General features: G+C 37.8%; 1 protein-coding gene across 1 annotated transcript in view; it reads left to right on the top strand.

Moving 5' to 3' along the window:
- Positions 1–25,622, top strand: part of LOC101428028 (RNA helicase Mov10l1-like) — an 82,223-nt gene that overhangs the window by 21,303 nt on the left and 35,298 nt on the right. Inside the window, exons 7-13 of the mRNA XM_058291138.2 lie at positions 3,520–3,611; positions 7,741–7,799; positions 8,297–8,394; positions 17,866–17,965; positions 18,570–18,730; positions 19,607–19,753; positions 20,373–20,494. Of these exons, the coding sequence (XP_058147121.2) occupies positions 3,520–3,611; positions 7,741–7,799; positions 8,297–8,394; positions 17,866–17,965; positions 18,570–18,730; positions 19,607–19,753; positions 20,373–20,494 (779 nt within the window). The remainder of the gene's footprint in view (positions 1–3,519; positions 3,612–7,740; positions 7,800–8,296; positions 8,395–17,865; positions 17,966–18,569; positions 18,731–19,606; positions 19,754–20,372; positions 20,495–25,622) is intronic.

Genomic DNA, 25,622 nt, shown 5'->3' with positions numbered 1-25,622 from the left:
CCAGGTGTGGTAGTGGACCCTCTGGAGTGCTGAACAATCCAATCTGTGTTGCCCTGAGATGCTGAGGGAACACTGTCTCTTCTGCCACTTAAGAGTTTGGGATGGAAATACAGGTACTCACAAACCAGTCTGTGTGGACCAAAAACACCTGCAGTTGCCCTGAGAGGCTGAGGAAACACACCTCCCCTCCTATTCTACTGGGGGGGGGGGGGTGTTGAGCCATAGACACCCAACAGTCCAGTCCCTACAGGCTGAAAATGCCTACCAATTCTCTTGCTGCTCTCATAATTCTTTCTTTGTCCTTGGTTTTGACATTCTAGTCAGTATGTGTTTCTTCAGTCAGAAAGGCTGAAGAAACACCAGCCCCCTCCTATCCTATTGGGGGTGAGGGTGGATCTACAATTGCCCACCAGTTCAGTCCATGGAGGCTGAAAGTACCTGCCATTGCCCAGAGAGGGTGAGGAAACACAGATCTCCTCCTATGCTATTGGGAGGTGGGAATGTGGTGACAGTATCCAACTCTTCAGTCTGTGTTGGCTGGAAGCACCTGCACTTGCCAAGACAGCCTGGGAAACACCACGCCCCTCTTGTCCCATTATGGTTGGGGGTGGAGCCACTGGCACCTAGCAGTGCAGTTTGTGCAGGCCAAAAGTGCCTGCAGATGCCCAGAAAGGCTGAAGGTAAACCAGCCTAGCCTAGCCTGTGGGGGGTTGGGGATAGAATTGAAGGTGCTCAACCAACCAGTCCATGTGGGCTGGAAGCACTTGGAGTTGCCCAGTGAGACTAAGGAAACACAGCTTCCTCCTATCCTGCTAAGGGTTGGGCACAGAGTCCCACTTGTCCAATTGTCTTGTCTGTGCTGGCTGAAAGTACTGCAGTTGCCCAGAGAGGCTGATTGAGGTCCCCACAGCTTCTTCCCTGCTGTAATTTGGTCTAGAGCCCGAAGTAGGATAGCAGTCCAATCTGGGAGGAAAGAGGCCAGTCCTTACTGTCACTCTGATTTTCAGTCAGCCCTGCTTCCCTTCATCCTGGGGGGTGAGGTTAAAGTGACAGCTACCTTCCTCTTTCAAACTTAGATAACTTCAAACTTTAACTGTTCTTAGAATTATCCTTTAGCCAGCTAAACTTACTAATCAGTAGCTGATGTTGGTGTCTAGCCATCTCTTCCTCCCCTGTTTTTGGGAAATGGAGCTTTCAACTCCACCCATGGATTAGCTCCTGAAGCAGTGTACTGCCACTAGAGGTTGGGCACTGGACTCCCTGGCATAGAGACTGTGAATCTTCACTACTTATGGGCAGTGTCCTCCTTCCATTCAAAGATGTTGCAGGATGTTCTTCTGGGCTCCTTGACCCCTTAAACAGGTGATTTCAATAGCTCTGGGTGATTACCAACTGCCCCATAGGACAAACTGACTCTTGGAGCTCCTTCCTCAGCCCTCCCTTATCCTTTTTAAAAATATATACATTTTAATAGAGAAGTTATTAACTTACAAAACAATCATTTACATGTGTAGAATTTCCATATAACACCCTTCCACCAACGTACTAAATTGTTGTAGAACATTTGTTACAGATTATGAGATAATATCATCAGACTAGTACCACTATCTATGGTCTTCAGCATAATTTTGGTATATTTTTTCTATACCCCCTATTATTAACACAGGCATCTTTGGCACTGATGCAAGAATATTACAGTATTGTTAACTATATTCCATAGGTTACATTAATTGTATTTTTCCCATGCTTCTCTGCATTCTTACAACCTTGCAATAGTAATGTACATTTGTCTTAGTTCATAGAAGGACATTCTTGTATTTGTACTATTAACCACAATTCTCATCCATCTCTGGGTTCACTATGTTATTCAGTGTCTAGATTATTCTCTAGCTTTCCTTCAATTGACATTTACATCCCTATAACAACCTTTAATGCAACAATCCCATTTACAAACCAGCTGCGTTTGTTGTACACACTATAATATGTAACCAACTCTATCCATTACCACACTTTTATAGTCAAGCTAATTAAAATTTCTACATACATTAAGCATCAGTACCTCTCCTAAGCCCTCCTCCTATCTTCTAATAACCTATACTCTAGATTTTAGCTCCGTGCATTTATTCTTCATATTTTATTCCTATTTGTGATACCATGCAATATTTATCTTTTGTGTCTGCCTTATTTCACTTAGCATAATGTCTTCAAAATCGTATGTGTCCCAATTTCATTTCTTCTTACAGTAGCATAGTATTGCGTCCTATGGATATACCACATTTTGTTAATCCGTTCATCACTTGGTGGATACTTGGGTTGTTTCCTCTTTTGGCAATTGGGAATAACACCGCTGTGAACATCTGTGTGTGCAAATGTCTGTTCACATTACAGATTTCATTTCTTCTGGATATATTCCTAGTAGAAGAATTGCTGGATCATATGGCGCTGGCTTGGGACAACTCCTATGCTTTCCCAGTACGTTTGTTGATCAAGTAATCTCAGGATCAGCTGATTTTTCTCACCACATGTTTAAGTCACAGTTTCTTAGTCTATTACTTTTGAATGCACCTGAAGTCCAGGAATCTTTTTTTTTTAAGATTTTATTTTATTTATTTATTTACTCCCCACCCCTTAATTTTTGTGCTCCGCACTCTGCATCTGCTTGTTGTGTGCCTTCTGTGTCTGCTAGTCATCTTTGTTTTTTAGGAAGCACTGGGAATGGAACGCAGGACCTCCCATGTGGGAGGGAGGTGCCCAATCACTTGAGCCACATCATCTTCCTGATTGTTGTGGCTCTCATTGTGTTTCCTCATTGTGCCATCTTTTTGCATCAGCTCACCGCACCAGCCCATCAAATTGGCTCACTGTCCCCCTCATCCTTTCTAGGAGTCACCTTGGGAAACGAACCCAGGACCTCCCATGTAGTAGGCAGGCGCCCAATTGTTTGAGCCACATCTGTTTCCCCAGGAAACCTTTCTTGAGTGTATATGCTCACTGCTTTACATTTCAGTTCCATATTCAACTCAGAGGTTTGCTTCCTTACTTCCTATTTCTCTTCCAATGTGCCCTCACAAATTTCCTGCTGGTCCAGGAGAAGAACAAAAATTTGATCTAGTTATAGTTGGAAGGCTTCCCAGAATATTTATTCCTCTATATTGCTAGAAGGGGAAGTTCAGTAATGACTTTTAATCTAGGCTTTCACATAGCAAGTATCACTTTGTATGGTAAGTATTTGTTTATACATCTCCTCAGGGTCAGTAGCCTGTCTCTTCCTCACTTGGTAAACGTGGCCTGGTAAATAGAATTTCAGCAGGTATTTGTTGAGAAGGATGTCTACATTGATCATTTCCTCCTGTTTATTTAATGTAATGCATAGTGATTTATTATTTTCAGTTAGTTTTTCAGATATCTAAAAATTAAATTTTAGCTCATATATGTGGAATGAAATCTGTAAAATATTGCTGTTTACATTAAATCAATTAATTACAGTTTAGAATATTAAATTGCGTGTTGCCTTTTCAGATTCATCAAGACGAGATAACTTTTACAATTAATCCAGAATTTCATGAAACATATAAATTTGAACCTATGGATGTAGAATTCATATTTAATAGGTAAGTCTTTTAATGAATTTTGTAAAAACTTGTTTTTCTTCGTGGTTAGTACCAATATTCTGTTTAGGATTTAAAGTATATTCTTTGCTGTTTGACCTAAAGTAAGGGGGAAATGGAAAGGAGAAATGAGTTTATATGGCTACGAGTTTCTAAAAAAGAGTCTGGAGGCTGGCAGAAGGTTTGCCCTCATGCACAACTGAGCAGAGTCAGAGAGACAGATAAAGCAGATACAACCCCCAGATATTGGTCCCTTTGAGGGCTAAAGAGACCCATGGGAGTTATGGTCATGGCCGATGGGGTTAACTACCAGGGCAGATGGCCCCTCTTTGGAAATGGAGTTTATGTGTGATGAATCTGGACTCAGATCTCCCTTCATAAGACTTTCATGCTAATGTGCTGGAGGTGCAGTTAATGTTGGGGTTTAAGATATATTTAGGGGATTTGAATCTCTGGACTGACAATGTGATAGCCAGATCCTGAGCCTCAACAGACTCCAGCACCTACAATCTGATTTATTGGACTTACCACACTCAGCTAAGATGGAGATGAAGGACAACCACCACACCATGGAGCCTAGAGTGATTACAACTGATAATGGGAGGATTGCATCCAGCATCCAGGTGGAATCTGAGCCTCCTCTTGACATAAAGGTGCAATGGACACAACCAATCCAGTGTCCACATAGAAGAGGTGGCATTGGATTGGGAAAAGTGGACATAATGGACAAAGGGTATGGGGAAAGGCAGGAAGAGATGAGAGGTGGAGGCGTCTTCGGGACATGGAGCTGCCCTGGATGGTGCTTCAGAGGTAATCACCGGACATTGTAAATCCTCACAGGGCCTACATGATGGAATAGAGGAGAGTATGGGCCATGATGTGAACCAATGTATATGAGGTGCAGAGGTGCCCAAAGATGTACTTACCAAATCCAATGGATGTGTCATGATGATGGGAACGAGTGTTGTTGGGGGGGGGGGGGAGAGGGGGGGGTGGGGGGGTGGGGTTGAATGGGACCTCACATATATATTTTTAATGTAATATTATTACAAAGTCAATAAAAAATAAAAAATTAAAAAAAAAAAAAAAAAAGTATATTCTTTGGTATTCCAGTAATGTTGTCAGACATGTATTGAAAGATTTTATACTTTAGAAATCCTAAGTGGGCTCCATAAACCAATTTCCATACTAGACATTTATAACTTCATTACTAATCATTTTTATTTAGTTTTAACCAGCTTGATTTGAGGTAAAATTGACATTATAAACTGTACATATGTGAAGTGTAGAATAAGATAATTTTGTTATATTATGTGTGGTGAAACCATCACCTCAATCAAAATAATGAAGATACATATAACCCCCAAAAGATTCTTCATGCCACTTTGTAATTCCTTCCTCCTGACCCTACTTCCTCCACCTCCCATGTCCAGGGATATACCTCCATTCTATCACCAGAGATTACTTGCTTCAGTGTTTGTATGAAAGGAAAAAATAAGGATGTTTATTACTGGTTATGTCAACTGTTATATTCTGGCATTTTTGATAATGTGGTTGACTTAGAGACAGGTTGGAGTATGTTGAATGTGAATGTGTTGTAAAGAAAGAGACACATGGCAGCGGACTTGGCCCAGTGGTTAGGGCGTCCGTCTGCCACATGGGAGGTCCGTGGTTCAAACCCCAGGCCTCCTTGACCCGTGTGCAGCTGGCCCATGTGCAGTGCTGATGCACGCAAGGAGTGCTGTGCCACGCAGGGGTGTCCCCCACGTAGGGGAGCCCCACGTGCAAGGAGTGCACCCCGTAAGGGGAACCGCCCAGCGCGAAAGAAAGTGCAGCCTGCCCAGGAATGGCACCGCACACATGGAGAGCTGACACAACAAGATGATGCAACAAAAGAAACACAGATTCCCGTGCTGCTGACAACAACAGAAGTGGACAAAGAAGACGCAGCAAAGAGACACAAAGAACAAACAACCAGGGTGGGGGGGAGGGGAGAGAAATAAATAAGTATATAAATAAATCTTTAAAAAAAAGAGAAAGAGACACAGTGAATGTACATGAATCTTTTTCAAGATGTTAGGTAAAAGGAGAAAGTGAGATAGAACAGTGAATGGATATATGGGAAGCTGTTTCTTTGTTTTCTCAGATGAGAAAGTCTAGAGTAGTGGTTCCCAAAGCCCAGAGCAGTAACATCATATTATCTTGGAATGTGCTATTATTTTTCCTAAAGATTTATTTTATTTATTTCTCCCCCCACCCCCTGTTGTTTGTGCACTCACTCTCTGCTCTCTATGTGTCTGCTGGTCTTCTTTTTTTTTTTTTTGGAAGTATCAGAAACCAAACCTGGTGACCTCCCATGTAGGAGGGAGCTGCCCTATTAGTTGAGCCACCTCTGTTCCCTGCTTATTGTGTCTCTCATTGTGTTTCCTCGGGGGTCTTCTCATTGCATCATCTTGTTATGTCAGCTTGCTGTCTTTCTTGTCTTCTTTAGGAGGCATCAGGAACTGAACCCAGACCTCCCAACATGGGAGGCAGGTGCCCAACGACTTGAGCCACATCTGCTTCCCAGGAATGTGCTTTTAATTTAGATTCTTGGCCTCATACCAGAATTACTAAATAAAACATCCTGTTGTCTTTTGGGTTAATCTAGTTTAGGAATTATCTATTAATACTGATCCCTTAAGATTATTATTTAAAGGTCTAGGTGTTATATTTTCATTCAGTGCCTATTCAAAATTTATAAAAATAATCATGTTTTTCCTTTTATATATTTTTAAATAATTAACCATGTAACATTAAACCTGCCTTGTATACCACCTGGAATGAAAACCTTGGTATTACTTGATTTTTGTGTCTTTTAGTGTGCTTCAGGAACTCATTGAGTAATGTTTTATTCATATTTTCAATCAATATTTAGGAGTAAATTTATGGTCTATAAGTTGTTCTTGTTTCTCGGTATCTTTTCCAGGCTTTGGTGTCTTTATTGCGATATCTTTGAAAAGTTTAGAAGTTTTCTGCCTTTCTCACTCCTATGGAAGAGTTTACATAGCATCAGTTTATCCATTTCTTGAGGACTTGAGACTGTACTTGTGAAAGACATCTGGGCTGGAAGGGACCAAAATTTAAGTCAATTTGCTTGCTTAGTAATTGCTGTTTTAAGTTTTTTTATTTTCTTCAAGGCAATTTGGTTAGTCCCAGGATGATTCCTTTTTGCTTATTATTTGTATTTGAATGAAGTTCATGGTATCCCAGCCCAACTCTTGGTTGAAGCATATATTTGAGAGGACAGAGTGGGCCTCATTTGCTTCATTCCTTAGAAAGCCCTCATGTAAAATTCTCTTGGGGAGTGGATTTGGAAAAGGGATGTATATAACAGACCTTCGTGCTAGAGACTTAATCATGTAATAGTTAGGTGATGATTATCCTTATTGGCTCTGGGAAACCCACTGGCAGTTAGTACAGAGGGATTGTCTAGGTTTTTCTTTTTCAAGGTTCAAATATACACACAAACACAATTCTGTATTATAGAACTCACAGTAATGTTTTTGCTTCTATGTCTGTGTCCTTTTTTGTTCAGTGTTCTTATTGAAGAATTGTTAGATGGGCTTTTCATGACCTCAAACCTGGATTTTTAGAGAAATCTGTTTTTATCCCCAGTTTTTAGAAAGTATTTCTCAGCTCTTGCATCCTTGCTTGTTTTGTCCTAGATATTCTTTCTTCTTTCTCTTTTGGAGTCTTTATCATGCCTTGTTTTTTGAAGATGGAGTTTTAGTCTCCATTGATTTGTCATTCACAGTTAATTTTAAATGACTGATCCTTTCACAATCGAAATGACTTTTCAACTGACTCAAAATGGTCAACATTCATAGATGGTTTTTTACTTTTCTTCTTGTGCAATTTATACATTAAAATAGAAATACTCCCAGAAAATAAGAGGGTGTCTATGCTCTACTTACGTCTTAGATAATTCTATTATAAGAAGAGTTTACATAAATATTTAGGATGCCTTAGTCCTTCAGATTTCGTAGAGGAACCTTTGTAATGTAAAGATTATATACTCATCCCAGCACCTTTTGAGTCTTAACTTTTTTTTTGACTTAAAGTGAGTTATTTTCTGGTCTCTTTTTGACAGGACTCCAAGTAGACGATGTCACTTTGCAGTTGAACAAGTCAGACATTTAGATGCAAAAGGTATTATTTTTGTGGAAGTTTATGAAGTTCCATTTTCTTTGGTCTATTTATAGAATCTTAATGTAACGTGTTAAATAAAACTGTGTTGAATCATATATTGAAAATAAAGTTATAAGATTTGCAAGTATTTTGAACTTTGTATTGAGGGACTTTTGTGTTTTCTGCTTTTTTTTAGCATTTATTTTTTATTGTAGTTTTTTAAAGATACATAGATCACAAAAATGTTACATTAAAAATATAAGAGGTTCTGTTTTTCCTCTCACTTTAATGTGTTTACTTTTTCCTTATGATTAGACAAATGGCTTTGATGCAAAGAATATCCGGTACTTGTGTCTATGTTATAATATGGAAACATTGCAATAGGGTAGAGAAAGGAAGGGAGTAGACTACCCACTGTGTTACTTTTGATAGAGATGGTCATAAAAAATAGACATTGCTTTATTTCTTCACTATCCTTGTCAGTAATATATATCCTCTCATCTTCTTTCATTTTAAAGTACTATTTCCAGACCCTATAATCTTAAAGTCTCTTCAAGTTGCAAAGAATTGGAACCATACAGAAGATAACACTTCTGGTGAACAGTCTCTCACTATGGTAATATTGTAATTACTTTGATATTTTTAGGTAGATTGTGAAATCATTGCAGATATAATATCTCCCGAATACTGGACTATTAGGGGAGGGTAAGTCAGTAGGAAACCAAAACCAGAGATTAAAACCAATTCAAATATACCATAAAATAGATTTAATGTAAATTTACCTAAAATTTAAGTAGTACTAATAGTGCTATAATATGTGAGAAAACAAAATACAAATCTGTAGAAATTGATGCTTTTCTAAAACTTTTTATTTTGAAATAATTCTACATTTAAAGGAAATTGCAAAGATACTACAGAGAAGTCCCATGTACCCTTCAGCTAGTTTACCCCTTTGCTTATATCTTATATAACTGTAGTATAATATAAAAATCAGGAAATGAACATTAATATAAAGCGTATGTGTCATTCTATGCCCTTTTATCACTTGTGTAGATTCCTGTAACCACCATCTCATTCAGACTACAGAACTATTCCTTCACCATCAAATCTCCCTTGTGCTGCCACCTTTACAGTCATGCCCAACCCTGTAATCCCACCATTCCTAACCCCTGACAACCACCTAATCTGTATTCCATCGCTATAGTTTTATCATTCCAAGAAAGCTATAATAATGAAACACAATTGATGTTTGGATGAAAATCTTGTATCCTGTGACATTCCTGCAGAAAGTTATTGCATTTCAGGACTTTTTTGGTAGGTTTATTGGGATTTTCTACATAGACTATCATACCACTGCAAACAGAGACAGTTTTCTGTATTTCTTTTTTATCTGTCTAGTATTTACTTCCCGTTTTAGTCTTACTGAGTTGGTGAGACCTTGCAATTTTATTTAAATATGAATGGTGAGAGAGAACATCCTTGTTTGTACCTGGCTTTAGGGGGAAAGCAATGAATATTTGACCATTAAATATGTTAACTTTAGGTTTTATTAGATAATCTTTGCCAAGTTGACTATGTTCCTCTCTATTCCTAGTTTTCCAGGAATTTTTATCTTGAATGCATGCTGAATTTGTCAAATGCTTCTGAGAAGCAATTCCTATTATCACATGTGTTTTCTTCTTTACTCTATCAATACATTGATTGATTTTTGAAAATTGTATCTGCCTTGCATCCCTGGAGTAAACCCCTACTTGATCCTGGTGTGTAATTATTTTTATATATTGCAGAAATCTATTTCTTAATGTTTTGTTTTTTTTTTTAAAGATTTATTTATTTATTTAATTCCTCCCCCCCCCCCCCGTTTGTCTGTTCTTGGTGTCTGTTTGCTGCGTCTTGTTTCTTTGTCCGCTTCTGTTGTCGTCAGCGGCACGGGAAGTGTGGGCGGCGCCATTCCTGGGCAGGCTGCTCTTTCTTTTTGCACTGGGCGGCTCTCCTCACGGGCGCACTCCTTGCGCTGGGGCTCCCCCACGCGGGGGACACCCTTGCGTGGCAGGGCACTCCTTGCGCGCATCAGCACTGCGCATGGCCAGCTCCACACGGGTCAAGGAGGCCGGGGTTTGAACCGCCGACCTCCCATATGGTAGGCGGACGCCCTAACCACTGGGCCAAAGTCCGTTTCCCGTATTTCTTAATGTTTTGATATGAAGTTTTGTGTCTATTTACATGGGTGATGTTGGTCTGTCGTTTTCTTTTGTGTGTGTGTGTACACTTCTTGTCTTGTTTTGGTATCAGGGTAATGCTGGCCTCATAAAATGAGTTAAGTAGTATCCTCTCTTAATTTGTGTATGAGCTTATGTAGAATTAATGACATTTCTTCTTAAAACATTTTGTTAGAAGGAGGTGGCTGTGGCTCAAGCAATTGAGCTCCCATTTAGTATTTGGAGGAACTGGGTTCAATCTAACATTTTCTTAGATTTCTACAGTTATACTAACCAGGTTTGCAGATTTCTGTTTTGGGAGTTTTTAAGTTAAAGCTAAATTTTCTTAATAGCGATAGGGCTATCCAAATGATCTATTTCATAATAAGCAAGTTGAAGTTTGTTCTTTTTGAGGAATTGTTCCATTTCATTAAAATTCTCAAATTTATGTGTGTAGAGTGTTCATACTATTCCCATATTCTTCTTTTGATATATGCAGGCTTTCTTCTCTTGCAATCTTGATTCTGGTAATTTGTCTCTTCTCTCATTTTACTTTGGCGGTCTTGCTAGAGATTTATGAGTTTTACTAGTGTTTTCATAGAATCTGCTTTCTGTTTCCTTGATTTTTGTCTCTTTTCTATATTTTCAAATTTATTGTGCTTCTATTTTTGTTGTTTCTTTCCTTCTTTCTTGGATTTATTTATTGTTTTTCTGGGTTGCTGAGGTGGAGGTTTCTATTATTTACATGAGATTTTTCTCTGTTTCTTTCTTATTTTTAAGAAATTTGCCATTTTAGCCATTTTTAAGCTTAGAATTTAGTGACATTAACTGCATTAAAAATTTTATGCTACCATCACTGGACATTGTTAATCCTCCCAGGGCTCACTGGATGGAATGGGGAAGAGTGTGGGCCATGATGTGGACCAATGACCATGAGGTGCAGAGATGCCCAGAGATGTACTTACCAAATGCAATGGATGTGTCATGATGATGGGAGTGAGTGTTGTTGGGGGGGGGAGGGGTGCGGTGGGGGAGGTGGGGTCGAATGGGACCTCATATTTTTTTAATGTAATATTTTTACAAAATCAATTTAAAAAAATAGTAAAAAAAAATAAAAAGAAAAAAAAATAAAAATAAAAATTTTATGCTACCATTTCCACCATCTATTACCAAAACGTTTTCATTACTAAGACAGAAACTCTCTACCTGTTAAACAGTAAATCCCCATTTCTCCTCTCCCCAGAAAGTGGTAACCTCTAAACTACTTTCAGTCTCTGTGAATTTCCTTATTCTAGATATTTCATAGAAGTGTAATCATAGAATATTTTCCTTTTGTGTTTGATTTATTTTACCTATTTTCAAGGCTTTTGCGTGTTATAGAATGTAACATAAATTCATTCCTTTTTATGTCTGAATAATATTCCATTGTTTGGCTATGCCACCTTTTGTTTATCCTTTCACCTGGTGATGAACACTTGAATGGTTTCCATCTTTTGGCTATTGGCATAATGCTTCTATGAACACTGGTGTACAAGTATTCTTTTGGGGTATATCCCTAGGAATAAATTGCTGAGTCATATGGTAATCCTATTTTTAACTTTGTGAGGAACTGCCAAACTCTTTTCTACATTGACTGTATCATTTTACATTGTACAAGCAATGCCCAAGGATTCCATTTTCTCCACACACTTACCAATACTTCTTATTTTCTGATTTTTTAATAATATCCATCCTACTGGGTATGATGTAGTGTCTCATTGTGTTTTTTATTTGCATTTCCATGATAATTAATGATGTTGAGAATCTTTTCATGTCCTTCATGGTCATTTGTATATCCTATTTGGAAATAAATGTATATTTCAGATCCTTTGCCTACATTTTTTAAAAACTTTTTATTTTGAAATAATTCCAAATTTCCAGGAGAGTTGCAAAAATAATACAACCTCCATACAGAGAACTCCATCATAACTCCATCACCCAGTTCCAGCAATTTTAACATTTTGCAACATTTGTTGTATCATTCTATCTGTCTGCCTAGCTATCTATCATCTATTTATTGATCTATTTTCTGAACATTTAAGAGTAGATTTTATGCATCATGCTCCTTGAATACTTCTTACTTCTGTGTACATTTCCTAAGAACAAGGATATTCACCTTTATAACCATATTAAGTACAGATATCAAGTTCAAGAAATTTAACTTTGATACAAACTTCTAGTGTATATTCCAATTTTTTCATATGTTCCAATGATGTCCTTTTGAATGTTTTCTCTTCCATTATTACACCCTATCTTGGATCAAGTACTGCATTTAATTGTCATTGTCTCTTTGGTTGTGTGCATGCTCTCTCTCTTCTCTCTCATTTTGGAAACATATGTACAACAAAAACTTGCCTATTTTAACAACTCCCAAGCATACCATTCAGTGGGATTAATCATATACAGAATTTTATGGTGCTCTCACTACCATCTATTACTAGAGCTTTCCCATTACCCTAATCAGAAACCTTATACCTATTTTGCATTAACTCCCCATTCCTCCTGCCTTCCACCACTAGTAAACTGTACTGTACTTTCTGTCTCTGTGAGTTTGCAAGTTCTCTGATTCTTTCTGGTTGCCATGGGGCTTAAATTCAACATCCTAAATCTCTAAGAATCATGTTTGGTTTGATACCAACTTAAATTTAATAGCATACACAAACTGAGCTCCTATACACTTTCATCCTTCTACCTTTATGTAGTTCTTGTCACAAATTACATACTTACGTGATATGAATCCAAAACCATTAATTTATCATACTTTTTATACATTTGCATTTTAGGTTTGCAGGAATTAAAAAGTGGGGTTATAAATCAAAAATACAATATTATTGTTATTTGTATTTACCTGTGTTGTTACCTTTACCAGAGATAACTCTTTCTTCATGCATCTTTGATCTATTGTCTAGTGTCCTTTCTTTTCAACTTGCAGAACTCTGTATCCTTTCTTGTAGGACTGTTTTAGTGGTGGTGAACTCCCTCAGCACTTGTTTATCTGGGAATGCCTTACTCTGCCTCATTTTTGGAAGACAGTTTTGCCAGGTATAGAATTCTTGGTTGGCAAGGTTTTGCTTTCATCACCTTAAATATGTCATCCCACTGCTTCCATGGTTTCTGATGAGACATCAACTCTTGATCTAATTGAGGCTCCATTGCTTGTGACACACAGCTTGTTTCTTGCAGCTTTCAGAATTCTCTCTTTATTTTTGGCATTCAAAAGTTTGATTGTTATTTGTCTCAGTGTGTGTGTATTTGGGTTTCTTGTGTTTGGAATTCATTGACATTCTTGGGTGTGTACATGCATATCTTCCTTTAAATTCGTTAAGTTTACAGCCATCATTTATTTTAATATTCTCTCAGCCCCTTTCTTTTTTTCTTCTCCTTCTGGAACTTCCACAATGCATATGTGCTGGATGGTGTCCCACAGATCTCTCAGGCTCTGTTCAATTTTCTTTATTATTTTTTGCTTTCTGCTCCTCAGATGGAATGATTTCAATTATCACATATTTAAGTTCAACTGATTCTTTCTTCCTTCAGCTCCAGTCTGCTGTTGAATTCCTATAGAGAATTTTCTATTTTTGTTACTGTGATCTTCAATTCTGATTCCTTTTCAAGATTTTTATCTCTATTGATATTCTCAGTGTGTTCTTCTGTTATTTTCCTAATTTCCTTTAGTTCTTTGTCCATATTTTCTTTTAGTTCTTTGAGCATATTTAGGATCATTTTTTAAAAAAAAGTCTTTGCCTGCAATGTCCCAAGTCTGAACCTCCTCATTGATGGTTTCTAATTCTTTAATCTTCTCCTTTGCACAGGCCATCACTTCTGTTTTGTGGATTATTTTGTAGTCTTTTGCTGAAATGTAGACATTTTGATATTTGAGTATATTATTGCTGGAATTTAGAGTTGGAGGCATCTTTTCCTTAGGTTTGCATCCAATTAGTGTTATGACAGAGATATCTTTGACTGCCAGGAGTTAACAAAAAAAGAGAAGAAGGAAAAAAGAAAACACCTTTCCCAATCTTTGTACATTGGCCTAGGCCAGTTCTCTCCTTCAGAGCTTAACCATATGAGGTTAGGGAATAGGTGTAGGCAAAATTTTTAAGGTTCTTCTTGGTCCTTTCTGTGCATGTGTCTTGTCTTGGACTTGTGGGCATGGCCTTAGGAAATCCCCCATTTAGATTGATAGAAAAGGACCCAGTTTCCCCTAGGCAACAGTGTTGCTTCGCTGTCTGAGGCGCTGTTCCCTGTGTCCCACAGCTAGCAAACCTTTACCCCAGGTGACTGTGATTTGATGGTTTTGCTACAGAGTTCTCTGGGAGAGCTCTCTTAGCTGCCTTCTGCATGCAGAACAAATTCTGAGCTGGCAAGCATCTGACGAATGTCCTGGTTCAGTCCCTTAGGCCACTACCAGTGAGAGCGGCACAGTCATACCTGCAGCCAGTATGCACACAAATGTTACTGTGTTTTCTATGGAACTGGGAGCAAGGACCTGCTCTGGGAGTACAGGCTAGCTCTACATCATGCCGGTGTGGCAGTTGGGGTGGGGCCAGCAAGGGCCTCACGGGACATTTCCCTACCATTTTCAAGTTGCTTTTTTCTTGATTAGGCACTCCCCGTCATATTGCATCCCTTTAACTGTTGTTCAGAATTTTGAGAAAGATGTTTCTTCTTGTTCATGCTTGTTGTTCAAAGCTTCTGTGAGGACGTGTAGCCCTTTATCATCTCACTCAGCCACTTTCTTGGGGGCAGAAATTGGTTTAGAGATTTAATGAGACTTAGTCCACCACTGTTAGGCTGGCATGCCCCTCCTGAGCTACTAAGTAAGTATGGTGGGCGTCTGACTCCTCAGCCTTGGATGAGTTCTGCCCTTCATCAATTTTCAGGTTTAGCACATTAGCCTGCTACCCCTTGCAGATTTAAAATCTGGATATATTTCTCAATATTTGAGAATATGGTCATGCGTTTGTTGTAGGTACTTTCAATGTAGCAGGTCTTTTCCTATCTATTGTGAGACCATGGAAGATTTTACTCTGACTTTCTAGCCTATCCCTACAGTCCTGTACCTCTTCAGAACTCATCACATATCACATGGGGAAGATCAGCTTTTTGTTTTGGGCTTCTCTGTATTCCAATTTGTTGTTCCATCTGGGCCTGATGACCAAAAGCTCTGATCTGTTTTCTTTTAATCATTGAATCCCTCTGCTTGGGTCACGCTTGACCCTCAGGCCAGAGTTCTTCCTTCTCTGGAATTTCAGTTTATTAAATGTCTGCTTTTACATTTGTCTTGGTCTTTAAAAAAATAATGGTTTTTGCAATTTATCTGGGTATTCTTTCAGTTACAATTACAACAGGAGTATTGGATTATCTTTACCTACTCCTTAAGTGGTTCTCAAAGAGTGTTTCCCAGTCCAATAGCCTTGAAACTAGTTAGAAATGCATTGTATCAGGCCCTATCCTAGACCTGCTGAATAAACAATGCTAGGTGTGGGTTTTGGTCATCTGTATTTTAACAACCCTTCAGGTGATTCTGATTTATTTTAATGTTTTGAGAGCAACTGTAGTACTTAACTACCTAGAAGTAGAAGTATTCATTGACTTTTGACAGACTCACTCTGGCGGATGTAGTGAAAATAAAATATAGACTGTGGAGACCATTTTGTGTAGATCAGTTCTCAGAGAGTCTGATTTCATTGATCTGTGGAGGACCTATGCATGAGTATTTTATTTTAATGCATAGCCAGGGTTGGTAACTATTATGGAAGCATGGATCTTTTCTGAGGTTATTGCTTCATGTGTGTGTAGGATACTTGATTCTTCCATGTGCCATATGTCTTAGAGCCAGGAAATGGTTTGTAGGTTCCTTTCATGTCAACTAAACTCCCAGATCTTTGTAGGCACTCAATCATGACTGAATGGACAAAAACTGAAGCCTACAGAAGATATGACTTTGGCTTGATCCAAGTTGGTACTAGTAGAGTTGATGAGACAAGGTCAGATTTTGGTTATGTTTTCAAGAATATATTTCTTCAGGTATATTATCTGGTGGATTGGATATGAGTCAGATACAAAAGAAAGAGAGTTGTCAAGAATGACACTCTGATTATTTTACCTGAGCACCTGGAAGAATGGTGTTGGCATTAAGATGAGGAAAACTATGAGTGGAGCAATTTTGGGGGGTAGGGAAGATCAGGTGTTTAATCTTCAAGATCAAGTAGAGATACCACTTAGCAGTTTATATACATGTGCAATTTAAGTGAACAGATGGAGAAAGATTGTTTTTTGTAAATGCTGAGCTCATTAGCATATCATTTATATTTAAAGCCCAATGATTGTAAGAGCTAACCTAGAGGGTGGGGTCTAAGGATTGAGCTCTTGGACACTTGACTTTAAAATTGGGTTAAAAAGGAGAACCGAGAATAAGAGATTGAGTAGGAACAGAGAATGGGGCATCCTGGATGTAAATAGAAATGTTTTTAGAAGGAAAGAGTGACTGTGTATATCAAATGTTCAGATAGGCCAAGGAGGATGAAGTCTGCTAGAATGTAATTTCTTTCATGACAAAAAATATGGCTATTTTTTTAGTTTGTTTTGATTCATGTAATCCCAGTATTTACTAATGTGTCCGGTCCCTAGAATGTTTCGTATTTGTTGGTCCTCAATTCATGTGCTTTGTTCTTGAACAATAATGGGTATACCACTATGTGCCTCATGAGGGACTGGGGACCGTTTTGAGAATAATTCCCCGACCTCTATCACATGATATCTCTTCCCCCTTGAACTCTTATTCCTGCACATGACATTTTAGTTGCTTTGCTTCCCTTCAGTTTAGTATTCCAAACCTGACTCCACCTTTCACTGCCTGACACCATGTCCTTCTAGGGCCTGGATACTTTATTACTTATCCTATTTTTCAATCAACCCTGCTTTTCCCAACCCCCCATAAAATAAAATAGACTTCAACAAAATAAAATAAGAATTACACTTCTTTAGAAATTAATTAAACAATGTAAAGCTTTTAAAATTTTCAGGTTGTTTGGTACACTAAGTTCATGAGAGATAAAAGTAACATCAGTGAACTTTTCATTCTACCCATACTTCAAAATATATCATCAGGGCAGGGAGAGGGAAAAACAGGTATAACACAGGGGCATCTTTGGGACTTGGGAATTGTCCTGAACGACATTGCAACAACAGATACAGACCTTTATAAATTTTGCCATAACCTACCAAATTGGGTGGGAGAGAGTGTAAATAAACTACAGTGCAAACTTTAATCCACACTTACTGGCAATGCTCCAAAATGTGTTCATTAATTGCAGTGAATGTACCTCACTAATGAAAGATGTTGTGAATGTGGGGAAATGTGGGAGGTGTAGGGAGCAGGGCATATGGGAATCTCCTATATTTTTTATGTGGCATTTGTATAATCTTTAAAAATACAAAAAAAATTAAAATAAACAAGGAAAAAAACCCAAAATAGATCATCATTTTCAACACTGACGTTGATCATGATCCTTGAAAAGTAGAAGGATTTACTGTTAACACATATTTTAGTCAGATAAAATTTAATACTTTGGTTCGAATATTTATTCATCACAAAAGTTGGTGTGTTAATATTTATTTTAAAACGGGATCCATAAAGAAACATAAACCTTTTAAAAACTGTTTTGTCACTTTTCATTCTGTATTAGCATTATGTATTAATATATCAAAGGAGATATTAATCTAATTATTAATCTAATATGTAGAACATTGCAAGATGTAGTAAACCGAACTAAGCCAATATGGACACAAAGGTGGTCTTCCTCAGCATTTTTTTCCTAAGACTTTTTCTGTATGATTTTTTGTAGAATAGAGAAACCATGAAGGCCCAGACTAAAGGTATGTCAAAGCAGAGGTGTGGCAGCTCCGTGGATATGCCAGGCATGGTGACGTTTGCTGCAGAGACAGGTAATGTGGGAGTGTGTTTTTAATGAGTTTGCTAAATTAAAGTTTGCAGTAGAGCAACTAAGATGATTCTTGCCTGGAAACTAGGTACCAAGAAAAATGCTCTTAGCTAGAAAAAAGAAAAGAATGGGGGAAATTTTTAAACTGAAAATTGTATTATCCAGAATGAGTAACATTTATCTTTTCTTTACTGAACACTGGTAAAGAGTAAATATTTTAGTTTAGATTTTTTTAAAAAGGTTTACAATTGTGCGTTATTCTTGACATGTGGTCTTAAGTTCTCACTTGAAAATCATGTCTCTAATATTTTTGCTTCCACTGGATATATAAGCAGAAATAGGGATTGTATGACTGAGTTTCTCTCTTTTTAAAAACTAGGTTAATATTCCAGGCTATGCTTAAAGATGGCACAAATAGTTTCTTAGAGGGAGTATGCCTCATTCTATTGTTTTACAAATGGTAAAATAAAGAGTTTTTCCTTCATGGCTTCAGTTTAGCCTTCATGGCAGTCTGAAGCATTAACAACTTACCTAAATAATAGTAGTCTTTAACTGATACTCCAAGTTTTCTATTTGTAACTTTAATTTTATGTTTCTACATTGAATAGCCAAAGAAAAAGATAAGAAATTTTTCAATCCACTGCTGAATGAAAATCAGAAATTAGCAGTTATAAGGATACTGAATGGTGACTGCCGACCAATACCATATATCCTTTTTGGCCCACCTGGAACTGGAAAGACAGTTACATTAATAGAAGCTATTTTACAGGTAATGATAGGTAGCACACTGTGAGACATTAGATTCAGCACATTTCTGAAGTTCTAAATGTGCTGTTGTGCATGAAGTTCTAAAAGTGCAGCATTACGTGGAATGGCACTATCTTAACCATTGTTAAGTGGTTAATAATAAACTGGTGTCCTGTAGTCTTTATTCATTTATTGTGTTTAATTCATCAAGAATTGTTAGTTTCCATTACAGAATCACAAAGTTGTGAGAAGCTTGACATCTAGCTATTTCAAATTCTATTCGGTTATATTTGTTTTGTACGAATAAGTAAAATTTAATAAGCTTAGTTCCTAGGGCTAGGAAAGAAGTCTCTGTCGTGAAAGTTTGTTGCAGAAGAGATGTTACATTTACCAGAATGAAAACCACCACTCTGCAGAAGTCTCAGATGTCACCATTTATATTTAGAATCAAATTTATAGACTCTTGAGTATTTAGTATGGTGATGCCATTCAGTGGTTCAGATCAGCATTTTTTGAGCACGTACTCTTATCCTAGTATGGTACTTTGTGCTGGGTGCATAGAAATAAATATGAAATAATTTCTGGGTTTGAAGAGTTATTTGTCCTCCTAAAGAGCTAAAAGAACTTTCACATGATTCTCTTGTCGTTTCAGCCTTTCCTAAAAGGCAGAGCAATTATTTCTATTTTGCATTTACCCTGAATCTCAGAGAGGTTAAGTGATTTATACCAAAGTTCATTTGAAAAGATGCAATAAATTAAAAAATAAAGTCAACTTTCCTTTGCTGTAATTATCCTGTCCTCTAGACCAGAATAAATCCATTTAAATGAACATGGTGCAAATTATTACGTTTCCCTATTATAGATGTGATTATTTCTATTTTTTATATCTTTGACAAAGGTGCATTCCACTTTTCCTGACAGTCGGATTTTAATCTGTGCACCATCCAACAGTGCAACGGACCTCATATGTTTACGGTTGCATGAGACCAAAGTGCTGACACCTGGGGCCATGGTCCGAGTGAATGCTACTTATAGATGTGAGGAGGTGAGCTACAGGATGTCAGCAAGGATCAAAGAAGGGTGCCCTCATAAGATAAGATGAAGAGACATGAAATTTGTTAAGTAGTCATCCAAAGAAAATCCATAGCCAAATATTTCCTCTTGTCTATGAAATAACTCATTAAATATGATATCTTCAATTCTTAATATTTAATTATATTTACTTGCTTTTCCTATGAATTATCATCTTATTATGGTCCTTATTCATTTTATGGGATTCTAAATGCTCCTCTTTCATTATTCCTGAATATTGCCTCTTTTTTGTTCTGTTCTTCTTGTTTTGCTTATTAAGTACCTCTTCAGAAAATTGTAAGTTCCTTATTTCCTTATAAAATAAAGTAGTGCTTAAAAACACTATCCAAAAAATGAATTGAAAAGGTAGTATTGGGGAGGGAACTGCAGGTTGTATGTCATGTCTGTTGCACTAGAGTCCTCAAAACATGAAATGAGCTTATTTTAAGATTTAAATATATATTTTACTAGGGAAAAAATTCCAGCAGTGGCAAATGGCCAAGATTTTCTTTTAGAATTTCTTTCAGCTGTTTGATTCTGTCCAAAGAAATACATGCTTAATAATTTTAAAAATTAACTGGCTTTCCCCCCAGACAATCAGTGATACAATTAAGCCATATTGCAGAGATGGAGAAGACCTTCGGAAAGCTGCACAATTCAAGATAATACTTGCAACATGCAGCACATCAGGGCTTTTTTACCAATTAGGAATAAGGTATTTAAAATGTTTGTACAGCTCCAAATGTGTGCTAGGCATTTTTGGGGGACACTGGGAATCATGATAGACCATTCATTTAAGGTTCTCTGCCCTCTAAAAACTTACATTTGTGGGGAGCCTGACAAACAAGCAGGTAAATTAATAAGCAGGATAATTATGGTGTATATTGCTTTGCCACACCCAGGGTCATGTGATAAAAAGAACTGGTGTGAAAATAGGCAGATACTTGTATATTGTGGTCAGGGATGCCTCTAAGGAAGTGACATTTGAGCTGAGACATGGAAGAGGACAAGGACTCAAAACCAGGAAGGACAGAGAGAAGAGCTTCCCTGGCAGATGGAATAGTATGAGCAGAGATTCTGAGGTCAGAAAGATCTTCACATGTTAAAGAACCCAAAGTGGAGGGGGGGGGGGAGACGACACTGTGGTTGGAGCAGAATAGGAAAAAATGGCATGAGGTGAGGTAGGAGAGCAAAACATTCTCACATAGGGCCTGGTAGAAAAGGAGATTTCATCTCTACTTTAGTGGGAGATTACACTGTAAGGTGAGCTGGATTATTAAATGAGCAGGGTGTTCTAGGGTGAGACTCTGCAAAGAAAAGTAACCCATTTCATGGCATGTGTGCCTAGTGCTGTGGTGGATTCTGGGACCCTAATCCCCGTATGTTGTAGAGGATGCAGGCATGCATAGAGAAGAGGTTTTAGGTTATGTTTTGGACCTATGGAGGCTTCCCAGGGGGCTTAGATCCTGACAGTATCTTTTTCTTTTTCTGATTTAATTTTAATCAAAAGTTGTATGATTGGAAAGCTTTGAGCTTTGCCCTAACTTGCCAACTTAACAAGAGGGGGAGGGAAATACAGGAGTAAAAATTGAATATCAGGTAGGCACAGGATAAATGTTCTTTGTTACCTTACATATAAAAACTAGATTCTTTTTTTAAACAAAGAAAATGTCATTTTGGAAAATAATAGACTATTAGTTAGAATAGCAATTTAATTTAACAATGAATCTCCTCAGATACCAACTCAGCAAGATTAGGGAATAGGTCCTCGGATCCTTGATTCTACCTAGATTAAGGATCTATTCTACAATCTGAAACAGTAATCAACAGTAATCAACCCAATCATTCATTAAGTTCTTGATTATTCTTCTCTGGTGAGTACTAATCATTTACTGACCTGAGCTCTCCTCCTTTCTCTGTAGTCATTAATACTCTGGCAGTATCTTGAAAATGGAAATGGATGATGTATTCATCTTTCACGGGGAGGGATCTGAAGGAATCCTTTATGAAGTCAATAGCTTGAGACTCTTAGATCTGTGCATGATTTTTCAGTAGTATATTTTTATGTTATTATAGAAGTTGTGAGCTTATAAAACAAATCATGCATAATGTACAGAACTCTCATATTTCACCCCTCACTAACACCTTGCATTGTTGTGGAACATTTGTTACAGATTATGAAAGAACATCATCAAAATATCACTAATAACTATGGTCCTTAGCTTACATTTGGTATATTTTTTCCATACACCCCTAATAGTAACACCATGTATTAGTATTGTACATTTGTTATAGTTCATGAGAGAACACTGTCATATTTGAACTGTTAATCACAATCTATCATCCACCACATGACAGTCCTAAGACTTGTACACTCCATCTGAAGTGGCTCTCACTTTTATCAGAGTTCTGCCATCATCACCTCAGTAAATTTTTAGACGTTTCCCTAAATCCAAAAGAAAAAATCTCATACCCCCCTACTGTTGACCCTTAGCATTGATATAGTACCTTCTTTGACATTGATGCAAGAATATTACAATAGTCTTTTGTTAACTGTAGTCTATAAGTTACATTAATTGTATTTTTCCCATGCATCACCATATTTTTTCTCACCTTGTAATAGTGACGTTCATTTGTTCTAGTTCATAGAAGAATATTCTTGTATTTGTACTGTTAACTGCAATCTTCATGTGTCACCAGGTTCACTATGTTTTTCAGTCCCTAGATTATTGTCTAGCTTTCTTTCCATTGACATTTACGCCCTAGACTACCCCTTTCAGTCACAATCTCATTTATATACCGGCCATGTTAGACTCAATATAATGTGTTACTACCAACTCTATCAATTTCTACACTTTTACATTCAAGGTAATTAAAACTTCTCTATTATTAAGCATCAGTACTCCCTCTAATCCCTCCTCTTATCTCCTAATAACCTATACTCTAGGTTTTAACTCCATGCATTTATTTTTTGTATTTAGTTCATATTAGTGAGACAATGGAATATTTGTCTTTTTGGGTCTGGTTTATTTCACTTAACATAATGTCTTCAGGGTTCATCATGTTATCATATGTGTCCCAATTTCATTTCTTCTTACAGCAGCCTAGTATTCCATTGTACGAATATACCACATTTTGTTAATTCATTCATTGGTTGATGGACACTTTGGTTGTTTCCATCTTTTGGCAATTGTGAATAATGCTGCTATGAACATCAGTGCGCCAATATTGGTTTGTAACACTGGTTCCAGTTCTTCTGGATATATTCCTAGTAGAGGGATTGGCGGATAATATGGCAGTTCTGTATAGCTTCCTGAGGAGCTGGCTTCCACAGCACTTGTACCATTTTACATTCCCACCTACAGTGAAGGAGTATTCTTGTTTTTCCACATCCTCTACAGCACTTATATTCTTCCATTTTTAAAAAAAGCATAACGGCCATTCTATGAAGTATGAGAATATATCTCGTTGTTTTGATTTGCATTTCCCTAAAATCTAGTAATATTGAACATTTTTCCATGTTTTTTTTTTGCCATTTGTATTCCCTCTTAGGAAAAATGTCTGTTTAAGTGTTTTACTCACTTTTTAATTGGATTGCTTATCCTTTTATCATTGAATTGTATGATTTCTTTATATATCTTGTAAATCAAACCCTTATTGCCTGTCTGCTTTCCAAATATTTTATTCCATTGAGTGAGCTGACATTTCACCTTCTTGAAGAAGTTATTTGAAGCACAAAATAGTTTAAGTTTGAGGAGTTCCCATTTATCCATGTTTTCTTTTGTTGCTTATGCTTTGGTGTAAGGTTTATGAATCTACCAACTACCACCAGGTCTTGTAGATGTAACTCTACATTTTCTTCTACAGATTTTATGGTTCTAGCTTTTATATTTAGGTTTTTGATCCACTTTGAGTTAATTTTTGTATAAAGTATGAGGTGGGGGTCCTCTTTCTTTCTTTTGGCTATGGATATCCAGTTCTCCCAGCACCATTTGTTGAATAGACTTCTGCTCCAGCTGGGTTGTCTTGATAACCTTGTTGTAAATCACTTGACCATAGATGTGAAGGTTTGTTTCTGAACCATCAGTTTGGTTCCATTGGTCTATACGTCTATCCTTATGCTAGTACCGTGTTGATTTTATCACTGAAGCTAATATGATTTAAAGTGTAAAAGAGAGAGTCCTTCAACTTCATTCTTCCTTTTTAAGATGTTTCTGGCTATTCAGGGCCCCTTACCTTTCCAAATATACTTGATAATTGGCTTTTCTATTATTTTTTAAAAAGGGCATTCAAATTTTTATCGTGTTTGCATTTAATCTATAAATCGATTTGTGTAGAATTGACATCATAATGGTAGTTAGTCTTCAAATCCATGAACATGGATGTTCTTCTGTTAATTTAGACCTTCCTTGTTTTCTTTTAGCAATGCATTATAGTTTTCTGAATACAGGTCCTATACGTCTTTGGTTAAGTTTATACCTAAATATTTGGTTCTTTTAGTCACTTTTGTTTGTAAATGGATTTTTTTTCCCTGACTTCCTCCTCAGATTGCTCAATACTAGTGTATAAGAAACAGTACTGATTTTTGCATATTAATCCTGTATCCTGCCACTCTGGTAAACTCGTTTATTAGCTCTAGGAGATTTGTTGTAGATTTTTCAGGGTGTTGTAGGTGTAGGATCATATCATCTGCAAAAGTGAAAGTTTTATTTCTTCCTTTCCCACTTGGATGCCTTTTATTTCTTTTTCTTGCCTGATTACTCTAGTTAGAACATCTAGTACTACATTAACCAACAGCGTTGATAGTCGGCATCCTTCTGTTCCTGTCTCAACAGCAAAGTTTTAGTCTTTCACCATTGAGCATAGTGTTAACTGTGGGGTTTTGATATATGGCCAAAAGTGCCTACAATTGCCCTGAGAGCCTAAGGGAGCACTGTCTTTCCTTCTGTCCTGTCAGGGGCAGGGATGGAGCTACATGTGTCCCCAACAATCTTGTCTGTGCTGGTGGAAAATGTCTGCATTTGTCTGGAGAGGCTGGGGAATCACTGCCCCCTCTCTTATCCTATAGGGTGGGTGCAGGGATGTAGCCACAGGTGTGTCCAACAGTCTAGTCCCTGTGGGCTAAAATCAGCTGCAGTTGCAGAGGCAGCACTGTCCCTTCTCCTACCCTGTCGGGTGGGAATGGAGCCATGGTTGTCCATGTGGCCCAAAATTGCCTGCAGTTGCCCAGAGAGGCTGAGGAAACATCACCTGCCTCCTCCTGTCCTTTTGGGCATGGAAATGTTGCCACATGAGTGCCCAACAATATAGTTGCATGTGGGCTGAAAGCGACTACAGTTGCCCAGAGAGGCTTGTGCAGGTCCCCTGGGCTTCATTCCTTCCAGAAGCTGGGCTAGAGCCCAGGCTAGGGCAGCAGTCTGACCTGGGTGGAACGAAGCCTGTCCCTGCTGTTACTGTGATTTTCCATCAGCCCTGCTCCTCATGCCATGGGCAGAGTTGAAATGGAAGCTACTGGCTTCTTCCCAACTTAGACAGGTTCAACCGTTAGCTGTTCTTAGGATTGGACTTTAACCAGTCGAATTTTCTCATCAGTAGCTGAAGTCTGCACTATGGTCTCTTCCTGCCTTTTTTTGGACATAGAGCTTCCAACTCCAGCAAGCAAATAGCTTCCGAGGCATCTTGTCCCATCAGTGTGGGATAGGCACTGGCCTCCAGAGTGTGGAGTGTTCTACTCACGAGTATTCTCTATAGATGGGCAGTGTCCTCCTTCCATTCTTCCAAGGTTATTACAGGATTCTCTTCTAGTCTCCTAAGCCCCCAAACAGGTGATTTTGATAGCTCTG

The sequence above is a fragment of the Dasypus novemcinctus genome, chromosome X, assembly GCF_030445035.2.
Source record: "Dasypus novemcinctus isolate mDasNov1 chromosome X, mDasNov1.1.hap2, whole genome shotgun sequence".
Taxonomy (NCBI): domain Eukaryota; kingdom Metazoa; phylum Chordata; class Mammalia; order Cingulata; family Dasypodidae; genus Dasypus; species Dasypus novemcinctus.
This window is presented reverse-complemented; position numbering and strand designations above follow the sequence as displayed.